The sequence below is a fragment of the Loxodonta africana genome, chromosome 7, assembly GCF_030014295.1.
Source record: "Loxodonta africana isolate mLoxAfr1 chromosome 7, mLoxAfr1.hap2, whole genome shotgun sequence".
Classification (NCBI taxonomy): domain Eukaryota; kingdom Metazoa; phylum Chordata; class Mammalia; order Proboscidea; family Elephantidae; genus Loxodonta; species Loxodonta africana.
In genome coordinates this window covers 104,129,202-104,141,344 of record NC_087348.1, presented here as the reverse complement: position 1 = coordinate 104,141,344, position 12,143 = coordinate 104,129,202, and the positions used below count along the sequence as shown (strand labels likewise).

The 12,143-nt window shown below is 37.0% G+C and overlaps 1 protein-coding gene across 1 annotated transcript in view; it reads right to left on the bottom strand.

Annotated features, from left to right (window-relative positions):
* CCDC83 (coiled-coil domain containing 83) overlaps nucleotides 1-12,143 on the bottom strand; it is a 68,991-nt gene that overhangs the window by 46,347 nt on the left and 10,501 nt on the right. Inside the window, 1 exon segment of the mRNA XM_023558531.2 lies at nucleotides 11,394-11,478. Coding sequence (XP_023414299.1) covers nucleotides 11,394-11,478 — 85 coding nt within the window.

Below are 12,143 nucleotides of genomic sequence, written 5' to 3'. Positions count from 1 at the left end.
ATGCTTTGCAAATTAAATCTCAATTTTTAAATATGTATTGCTACTTTGGTCTGTAATTAAAACTAAAAATGAAATCAATTAAACTTCTGTTTTCAGAAAGATGGAGTAGATGTACCTCTCCCTATTCCTTCTACTACACACAACTAAAAACCCTAGATATTACATATAACACAAACATATGAAAATGACAAATTTTCATATGTTTGTGTTATATGTAATATCTAGGAGATATTACATATAACACTGGAGAGAAGAAAACTGACTGGCTAGGAACTTTAGGAACTGATGAACAACACAGTGGTGAGGGTTTTGGGTTTTCTTTTTGACTCATATATTGCAGACATGGAGCTGAAGCATTTGGCAACCTAGAAACACTATTACCTGCAGACATAAAAAGCCTCAACAAAAGTCTGCCTTCTCTAGCCAAAAGACCAAAAAAGAGGCAACCTAGCAAGATGGAAAACTTTTAGACAATAAATGATCCACTTCAGTCAAATACCATAGAAAAAACTGTCGCCCCACCTCCACCCATGCCTGCAAAGGTAGAGTGGGGATCCTGTAATGAAGTACTCCAACACCCACTGGGGTGGTGTCAAAGGCCGCCAACTATGGAGCCTTGATGGATGGTAACAAGCCCCCTCCAACAGTGTCAGTGGAGACCTCGTGGGAAACCTGTAATTCTACCTCCACCTGGCATAACGAGGCAAGACCCTCATTTCCCCTGCCAGAGTGGTATCAAAAAAATCCAGGCAAAACAGAAGGTTGTAAATAAGATCCAGAGTCTCACAACATATGAACAAGTCCAGGTTTCAACTGAAAATCAGTCATCATAACAAGAACCAGGAAAATCTCAAACTGAATGAAAAAAGTCATTCAGTAGATGCCAACACCGAGATGACAGACATGTTACAATTATTTGACAAATATTTTAAAAAGTCATGATAAAAATGCTTCTATGGACAGTTATGAACATGCTTGAAACAAAAAATAGAAAGCAAGAGCAAAGAAATAGAATATATGAAGAAAAATCAAATGAAAAATTTAACTGAAAAAACAGTAACTAAAATAAAAATCTCAGTGGTGGGCTCAACAGCAGAATGGAGGAGGGGGCAGATAGAACAACAGAAATTACCCAATCTGAACAACATAGAGAAAACAGGCTGGGGAAAAAAAAAAAAAAAAGAACAGAGTTTCAGGACCTGTGGCACTATAACAAAAGATCTAACATTCACGTCATCGGACTCCCAGGAGAAGAGGAGAAAGAAAATGTGGTTGAAAAAGTACTCAGGGAAATAACGGCTGAAAATTTCCCAAATCTGGTAAGAGACATAAAACTACAGATTCAAGAAGCAGAGCAAACACCAAACAAGATAAATGCAAAGAAATTCACGCCAACACATCATAATTAAACTTATGAAAACTAAAGACAAAGGAAAAAATCTTAGAAGCGGTCAGAGAAAATTGATAACTATTGGGGAAAAACAATTAGAAAATTGGCATTTTTTAAAATCAGAAATCATGGAAGCCAGAAGGAAGTGGCACATTTTTCAAGTGCTGAAAGAAAAAAACTATCAACCCAGAATCCTACACCCTGCAGAAGTATCTAATAAAACGTGTTTAAGATTTATATACTAAAAACTTTAAAAAATGCTGATAAAAGAAATCAAAGATCTAAATGAAGTCCTGATACATACTACGACATGAATAAAATGTAAAAACATTATGGTGAGTGAAATAAATCAGCCACAAAGGGCAAATATCATATGATCCCATTTATATGAAATATTTAGAATAGGCAAATGTATAAAGACCAGAGTTTATTAGTGGTTACTGGGGTAGGAGGGAGGGAGCAGGGGGAGGGCTTGCTTAAGGGGCAGTGAGCATCTGTTAACGGTTCTGTACTAATTAGGAAATGGACAGCAGTGATGGTTGTAAAACATGATCAATAGAATCGGTATCACTGAATTGTACATGTCAAAAATGTTCACCTGGCGAATGTTTTGTTATATATGTATACATATATATCTATATACATATATATATACACACACTAAAAAAGCAAAGATCTAAATAAATGAAAAAACATTGTGTTCATGGATTAGAAGACTTAGTCAAGTTGTCAGTTTTCCCCAAGTTGATATACAGGTTTAACACAATTCCTGTCAAAATTTCAGCAAGATATTTTTGTAATTTAGACAAGGAAATTCTAAAATTTGTATGGAAAGACAAAGGGACTATACAGCTAAAACAAATCTGAAAAAGAAGTATAAAGTGGGAAGAACAAATTTACCTGATTTCAAGACTCATTATATAGCTATAATAATCAAGCCTGTGGTATTCACGTAGGGGTAGACCCACAGATTAACAGAACAGGATAGAGAAGCCAGAAACAGACCCACGCAAATATGGTCCGTTGATCTTTGACAAAGGTGTAAATGCAATTCCATAGAAAAGCCTTTTTAACCAATGGTGCTGGAGCAATTGGACATCTGTAGGCCAAAAAAAAAAAAAAGAATCTTGATCTAAGTCTCAAACTTTATACAAAAATTAACTCAAAATTGACCATGACTTAAATGTAAAAGAATAAAACTTTTAGGAAAAAAAAAATAGTAGAAAATCTTCAGGATCTAGGGCTAGACGAAGTTTTTAAACTTGACACTAAAATCGTGATCCATAGAAGGAACTAAACCATTAAAATTAAAAACTTTCACTCAGCAGAAGACCCTTGTATGAGAATGAAGAGGTAAGTTATGAATTGGGAGAAAATATTTGCAAACCACATAATCAACAAAAGAGTAGTATCTAGAATAGATTAAGAACTTTCAAAACTCAACAGTAAAAAAAACACAACAAAACAAAACAAGAAACAAGCAATCCATTTAGAAACTGGGCAAAAGATATAAAGAGAAATTTCACCAAAGAGGATACGTAGGTGGCAAAAATAAGGACATGAAAGGATGTTTACACCATTAGCGTTTGCTGTTGCTAGGTGCGGTCCAGTCTGTTCCGATTCATAGTGACCCTGTGTACAGCAGAATAAAACACTGCCTGGTCCTGTGCCATCCTCAGAGTTGTTGCTATGCTCGAGCCCACTGTTGTAGCCACTGTGTCAATCCATCTCCTTGAGGATCTTCCTCTTTTTCACTGACCATCTACTTTACCAAGCATGATGTCCTTCTCCAGGGACTAGTCCCTCCTAATAACATGTCCAAAGTATGTGAGACAAAGGCTTGCCATCCTCGCTTCTAAGTAGCATTCTGGCCGTACTTCTTCCAAGATAGATTTGTTCGTTCTTCTGGCAGTCCATGTTATATTCAGTATTCTTCACTAAAACCATAATTCAAAGGTATGGATTCTTCTGCAGTCTTCTTATTCATTTGTCCAGCTTTCACATGCATGTGGGAAGACTGAAAACACCTTTTTTTTTTTGCGGGGGGGTCAGGGACACCTTAGTCTTCAAAGGGACATCTTCACTTTTTAACCCTTTCAAGGGATCTTTTGCAGCAGATCTGCCCAGTGTAATGCATCATTTGATTTCTCAGCTGCCGCTTCCACGGTCATTGACTGTGGATCCAAGTAAAACGAAATCCTTTAGCCATTAGGGAAACGCAAATTAAAAACACACACATTAGATTGGCTAAAATAAAAATAGCAACAACGTCAACTGCTAATAAGGGATGCAGAGAAACTACAACACTCATAGACTGCTGGTGGAAATCCAAAATGGTATAGCCAGACTGGAAAATAATTTGGCAGTTTCTTAAAAAAAAAAAACAACTAACATGCAACTACCATATGACCCAGCAATTGAACTCCTGAGCATTTTTGTTCGCACAAAACCTGTACGTGAATGTTTACAGAAGCTTTATTCACAATAGCCTAAAACAGGAAACAATCCAGATGTCCTCTAACAGGAGCGTGGTTAAAAACTCCAGTACATCCATAGCACGCTATACTACTCAGCAATAAAAAGGCACAAGCTATGATACTTGCAACAACCTGGATAAATCTCTAGAGAATTATATTCCGTAAAAAAATAATCCCAAGAGGCTATTTACACATGATTCCCTTGATATAACATTCTTAAAATAACAAAATTTATTTTAGAAATGGAGAACAGATTGATGGTTGCCAGGGCCTAAGGAGATGGTGGGATCTGGAGGGAAGTTAAGTGAGTATAAAAGGGAAAAATGAGGGATCCTTGTGGTGAGGGAAATGTTCTGTATCTTTACTGTATCGATGTCAGTACTGTCAATGTCAATATCTTATTGTACTACAGTTTTAGAATATGGTAAGGGAACCTGGGTAATGAATACACAGCGTCTCTTATAACTGCATGTGAATCTACAACTATTTCAAAAAGTTTAATTTAAAAAATGAAGAAATCAATATTAGCAACCAAAAAGAAACAACTTATATTACTCTGTAGCCAAGTATCAAGGAGCCCTAGTGGTGCAATGGTTAAGCACTCAGCTGCTAACCTAAAGGTTTGTGATTCAAACCCACCCACTGGCTACCTGGGAGAAAGACTTGGTGATCTGCTCCTGTAAAGATTAAAAAAAAAAAAAAAAAAGATTACAGCCTAGAAAACCCTTTGGGGCACTTCTACTCTGTCACATCGCTATGAATCCAGTTAGACTCGATGGCACATAACAATTATCAAATATTTCATTTTCTTCATGAAATAGATCTATGTTTTGTCTGCTTATTAAAAAAAAAACTGAATTCTTTTGGCTGGACATAAGTTATTTTAAAATGAAATATTGGTAGAAACTTGAATAACAGGGGAAATACCCCTTGCCAAACTATTGCACTGCTAATGCTCTTTCCAAATATGGGCTTTTCCACTTATATTTGTAGAAACGGAAAATTCCACTAGCAAATATGTTTCAAATACTAAATAAATCTTTATCTGATTTTACTTATGTTAATTTTAGTAAGGCAACAATGATCTCTACATTCAATTCCAGCTTAAAAATATTTACCATGATATACAGGTAAAATATTTCTAAAGTCAGTGATAATTTAAAAATCAAATCAAACTCAATGATTTTGAGTTGATTCTGACTTATAGTAACCCTACAAGGCAGAGGAGAACTGCCCCATAGGGTTTCCAAAGCTGTAAATCTTTATGAAAGCAGACTGCCACATCTTTCTTCCATGGAGCAGCTGGTGGGTTCGAACCACCAACCTTTTAGTTGGCAGCTGAGCACTTAACCACTGTGCCACCAGGGCTCCTAAATTGCATTACATGTCCCAAAAATGTTATATGATGTTGCATAAATGTTACTAAATCATATTTGGCATTATATATAAATTTAGTAAGGTCTATATTAACTTTCCGGTCTGGGGAATATTAACTTTCAAAATATCACCTGAATTTCAAATACAAAGCAAAAGATCTGACAACATGTTACAAAATCCAGTAGGTCTGAAAAATTATTTTGAGTGATATACTGAAGTAAAATTTAGTGCTAAAAAAAGATATGTTTATCCTACAAAGGGGAGTCAATAATTATTATTTGAGGCAAGAATAATCATCACATTATAAAATAGGGGAAAAAAGATATTCAGTAAATAAGCTACAAAAAAAGGATTGATTTTGTTGTAAGGCTATTTTATGGGTTTTATTCTTTTAATTTTTTAAGACTCACAAGAAAGAAAATAAGAAGTTGCCAAATAGTACAGAGTTTCCATCTACTATTCACCCAGCTTTCCCCAACGATAACATCTTACATAACCACAGTTCATTATCAAAACCTGGAAATTGACATTGGTACAATATTATTAACTAAACTAGACGCTTTATTCGTATTTCATCGGTGTTTTTTTTTTTTTTAATAATACTTTATTGTGTTTTTAGTGAAGGTTTACACAGTGGTTTAGATTCCCATTCAACAATTTCTATGGAAATTGTTCAGTGACATTGGTTACATTCTTCACAATGCATGAATATTCTCAATATTTCTGTTCTGGTTGTTCCTTTTTCTGCTCCCTTACATTCTCGTCTTTGTTTTAAAGTAATTGTTGATCACTTGGTCTCATATAGATGATTTTTTAAAGAAGCACAGTACTCAAGGGTGATATTTTTTATTTTGTGAGCCAATCTGTTATTTAGTAAAAATTAGGTGACCTCAGGGGCTAGTTTCAGTTCAAGGTTTAAAGAGTATCTTGGGGCAATAGTTTCAGGGAGGCCACTAAAATGAACGAGTCCAATAAGTGGTTTTTTTTTTTTTTTTTTTTTTTTAGGAATTTTGGGTTCTGTTGCATATTTTTCTCCTATTCTATCAGGGTCCACTTATTGTGGCCCTGGTCAGAATGGTTGGTAGTGGTAGCTGGGCACCATCTAGTTCCTCTGGTCTCAGGGTAGATGAGGCAGTGGTTCCTGTAGACTATTAGTCCCATAGACTAGTTTCTTCCTTGAGTCTTTGGTTTCCTTCCTTCTCTTTTGCTCAGGACAAGTAGAGACCAATATTTGTATCTTAGATGGCTGCTTGCGCACTTTTAAGACCCCAGATGCTCCTCACCAAACTAGGATGTAGAACATAAACTTTATGAACTATATTATGCCACTTGACTAAGATGTCCCACCAGACTATGGTCCTATCCTTCAAACCCGGAAAACCAACCCTATGAGGTGTTTGGTTATGTCTAAGAAGTATCTGTAACTGTGAAGGGGCTTGATTTATAGACACGTTGAATTTCAGGTGCTCATGAGCCGTGGTGGTACAATGGTTAAGTTGCCACTAACCAAAAGGTTGTTGGCTCAAACCTACCCAGTCGCTCCATGGGAGAAAGACCTGATGATCTGCTCCTGCAAAGACCATAGGCTAGAAAACCACCCTGGGCAGTTCTGCTTTGTCACATGGGGCTGCCATGAGTCAAAAATTGACTCCACGGCACCTAACAACATATTTCAATGGAAAAATCTAGTAGGTAGTTGAGAATACAGTCTACAAGAAAGTCTAGCATTAGAGAGAGAGATTTGACAGTCTCTGGCAAATGGTTGGTTGCATCCCTTGCAGTGGGACAAGGCCACCCAAAGGAAGTGTAGAAAAAGAAAAGGGCAAAGGAGGAGGAGGAGCCAGTAAGGCTCACTTGGAGAGAAGAAACTCAAAGGAGAAGGGAGGGGTACATTGGAAGCTCAGGGAGGAGAAAGTTCAAGGATGGAGACAGTAACTTTGTCACTTGTCACAGAGAAATTAAATAGGATAAAGATTAAAAATTTGGCAAAAGCTATATTACATTGGCTTAGGTTTTTAGACTCTTATTTTTTCTAAAGTAGTGAAGCAGATCTTTTTCGTCTTTGATTCCCAGTTCCCAGTCCACATTAAGAATTAAAAAAAAAAAAAGTTTATTGAATGAATGAGTGAAAGGAGTGATAGTGTTATGGTGATACCCTGACGGGAGGGAAGATCATAGGACATTTTGTATTATTTGCCTTCTTCAGACTGATGGAAACTTGGGCACATTGGCAAGTCCAGTGGAGTTTATGCCAAAAAGCAATTTGAAGAGAGTATAAACCAAACAAACCAAACCCGTTGCCACTGAATTGATTCCGACAAATGGTGATCCTACGTGTTTGAGAGTAGAACTGTGCTCCACAGAGTTTCCAGTGACCATGATTTTTCAAAAGTAAATCACCAGGTCTCTCTTCCTAAAAGTCCCTGGATGGGTTCAAACCACCAACCCCCCAGTTAGCAGCTGAACACATTAGCCATTTGGACCACCCAGGGAATCTTGAACAGCATAGGTGGAAGATTACATACACAGCAAATTCTAGGGGAAGAGTTTGGGATGGAATCCAGGGCATGCATAGGAAAACTGACCTCAGAAAAAGAGGACCAATCCTCTTCCTCACCAAGAGAAGAAAGGGAGGATACAGATAAATTAAGGAGTGAAGAGAAAGGGAGATGAGGGAGTTTAAACCTGGTTATTTTCCCACTCAAGTAGAAGTTTAAGTTATTTGTTGAGAGTGCACTCAACGAAAGCAGCATTAGGGAAGCTGAAGTGGAGAGTTAAGTTTCAGCTCAACCACCATGGTGATCAAGAAGGAGAGCTGACCAGGGATAAGCAAAACGGATTGCTTAACAGTGCTGAGATTCAACTGCGTTGGAAGCTACAAACTTTTAATGTCACTGTGTTTATGTGTTCAATTGTGCTTGGGAGCCCAGTCACAGAAGCATGAAAATCTGTTTTTCAAAGTTGCAGATAGGCAAGATAGATGTGGCAGTACAAGGCGGCAAGGGTATTTCACCAGCCTTTATATGTGTGTGTGTGTGTGTATAGTATGCATATGGAGTCCTGGTGGCAGAGTGGTTAAGCACTTGGCTACTAACCAAAGGTTGGCGGTTCGAACCCACCAATGCCTCCATGGGAGAAAAGACCTGGAGATCTGCTCTCATAAAGATTTACAGCCTTAGCTGGCATTAATCCAAAGACACAAAATAATAAATGTTGGAGAGGTTGTGGAGAGACCGGAACACTTACACAGTGCTGGTGGGAATGTAAAATGGTTCAACCACTTTGGAGCCTTTACACAGATATATGCACACTCATGTTCACTGCAGCACTGTTTACAATAGCAAAAAGATGGAAGCAACCAAGATGCCCATCAACAGATGAATGGATAAATAAATTATATAGAATACTATGCATCGATAAACAACAATGATGAATCCGTGAAACATTTCACAACATGGAGGAATCTGGAAGGCATTATGCTGAGTGAAATTAGTTAGTTGCAAAAGAACTAATATTGTATGAGACCACTATTGTAAGAACTTGAGAAATAGTTTAAACAGAGAAGAAAATATTCTTTGATGGTTACGAGGGTGGAGGGGGGGAGGGAGAGGGGTATTCACTAATTAGATAGTAGACAAGAACTATTTTAGATGAAGGAAAAGACAACACACAATACAGAAGAGGTCAGCACAACTGGACTAAACCAAAAGCAAAGAAGTTTCCTGAATAAACGGAACACTTTGAAGGCCAGAGTAGCAGGGGCAGGGGTCTGGGGACCATGGTTTCAGGGGATATCTAGGTCAACTGGCATAATAAAATCTATTAAGAAAACATTCTGCATATCCCACTTTGGTGAGTGGTGTCTGGGGTCTTAAACGCTAGCAAGCAGCCATCTAAGATGCATCAATTGGTCTCAGCCCACCTGGAGCAAAGGAGAATGAAGAACACCAAAGACACAAGGTAATTATGAGCCCAAGAGACAGAAAGGGCCACATAAATCAGAGACGACATCAGCATGAGACCATAAGAACTAGATGGTGCCTAGCTACAACCGATGACTGCCCTGAGATGGAACACAACAGAGAATCCCTGATGGAGCAGGAGAGTAGTGGGATGCAGACCTCAAATTCTCGTAAAAGATCAGACTTAATGGTACGACTGAGACTAGAAGAACTCCAGAGGTCATGGTCCCCAAACCTTTTGTTAGCCCAAGACTAGAACCATTCCCAAAGCCAACTCTTCAGACAGGGATTGGACTGTACTATAAGATAGAAAATGATACTGGTGAGGAGTGACGTTCTTGGCTCAAGTAGACACATGAGACTGTGGGCAGCTCCTGTCTGGAGAGGAGATGAGAAGGCAGAGGTGGACAGAAGGTGGCGGAATGGACACGAGGAATATGGGGTGGAGAGAAGGAGTGTGTTGTCTCATTGGGGGGAGAGCAACTAGGAGTACATAGCAAGAAGTATATAAATTTTTGTATGAGAAACTGACTTGATTTGTAAACTTTCACTTAAAGCACACACACACACAAATATTTACAGCCTTAGAAACCCTATAGGGCAGTTCTACTCTGTACTATAGGGTCACTATGAGTTGGAATCGACTCGAAGGCACACAACAATAACAACGGTATTATGAAATTTTATCACGTGAGATTTATCACCATATAAATATGGTAGTTGAAGCCATGGTGGTAAGTGAGATCATCCCAAAGAGAGAATTTAAAGTGAGAGAAAAGGACTGAGATCAAAACCGTGGTAAATACCATAATTAATGAGTGGCCAGGAAAATTTCCAAGAATGAAAAGCAAGATGAAATGGTCAAAGTAAAATGAAAATTAAGGGAGAGTAATATTCTCTCCCAAAAGAGAAGAGAGTTTCAGGATGAAAGGAGTGACTATATCTGACTGCTGATGGGATGGGGAGTAAAGCAAGGACTAAAAAGAATTCCTTGGACCTGGCTAATTGGTCCTTAATAGATTTTGCTAGAACCATTGAGGTGAAATGGTAGGAGCAGAAGACAAATTGGAAGGTGAGGAAGTGGACACGGTGAACTGTGGAATGTGGAATGTCATAAGAGGCATGATGAACACAAACAGGGAGAAATAAAGATAATAAATACGGTGATAACCCAAATAAAATTAAATACACATGGGAAGAGATGATAGCTAGGAAGAGAGGCATTTCTGATGTTGACGTAACTTAAGAGAAAAAATATATCTTGCTAATGAGTCATGTTTAATTTAGCAATTTAAATATCTGTGACCTCAAATTTTCTTCCTTCCACTGATGTTAATGTGAATCAACTCAATATTTGTTGAATGCCTGCTCATGCTGAGGCCTCCTGGGGAAACGAAGATAAAAAAGCCTTCATTGCTGCTGTCTAATAGAGCTTTCGTTTAGTGATGGAGATATATTTTTGTACAGCTTTCCAGCTTAGATTGGGGGAATGAAAAGGAGCTAGCCAAGAGAAGAGCACTCCTGGGAAAGGAAACAGCATGGGTAAAGGTACAGTAACAAGAAAGAGATTGAGTTTTCTAAGATTTGAAAGAAGCAGTAGTAAGCAAAGGGCAGAACAGCTACAGACAAGGCTGGAGAGGTGAGCAGGGGCTAGGGTTTGCACAGCCTTGAAGTTTGTTATGATTTACTGCTGCCAAAATGTATTCCTGTTAGTATTTAGTCCTGATAGTCATTTTTGATATTCATTTTAATCTAATTTTACATAAACAATGTATCATGTTAAATATCCAATTAGTCATTTTATCAACTGGGGTTATGTTTTTAAAATGGTATTTATATATGTAAACTATTTGAAAGTCTAAAAGCAAAAAGATACAGAGGTTTGGTAAAATAAGAAGTCAAAAAATAAATATGGTTTCAAAAGTTTAGAATTTTGAACATAAAATTCAGTGTCCTCAGGATCTAAATAATGTAATTCAAGCTTCCTTTGACATTATAATTAATACAATGGGAACAGTAGTATCTTCTTGCATCATTCGTACAAAGAGACTTAAACGGATTATAAATTAATCAGTTCCAAGCATTGAAGATAATTTCCTAGAGTACATTTTGTCACAATTCACAATTTTTCAAAGCATGTATGTAAATGTTTAGTGACTAGATAAACGCACTAAATTTTATACTCACTCTTTCATGATACTTTTGGTTCTTTTCCCTAAGTTTCTTTAATTGAACCATGAATCGTTCTACTACATTTTCCTTTATTTGACAGCTAAGAATAAACAACAACAAAAAATGTTACAATTCTTTATTTTAGGAAAAATTAATGAGACAAAACAAACTAAATTGTGTGAATTGAAATGAATCATTAAATATATTATAAAAGTCCATTTTTAGGGATAAGAATCTTTCCTAAGTGATTTTGTGTTTCTGAATATATTTTGCTTACTAAAATATCTATTGAGGAGATGCAAGTTTTGCTTTGTTTTTGAAAAAAATCAATCTCCATTCACAATTTTGTAATTTCTAATTATAAATAATTCAACTTAAAGAAAACCTAGGAAAGGGCATACAGAAAACACGTTTTCCCAAAGTATAATAACGTTCAGATAAAAATGACAAACTATGACAAAACAATTAATTTATAAGGACAACCACATCTTGAAATACTAAGGTAAACTAGGCGTGCCTATTGTTCAAGTTCATTAGTACACCATGTCTTACACAAATAATAAAAGCCTCTATCTTGGCACAACTACATTTCTTTAACATCCAACATTCTTTAAGCATCTGCTAGGTATGAAAGAGAGAAAAGAACAGAATGGCTTTGCTATAGACCCTGTGATAGCTATTCGAAGGGCTAATCAGATCTTAATATGGCTATTACATAGTAAATCTTGTAACTTTAAATTTAAGAGCAAAATAAGCAAAGGAAAT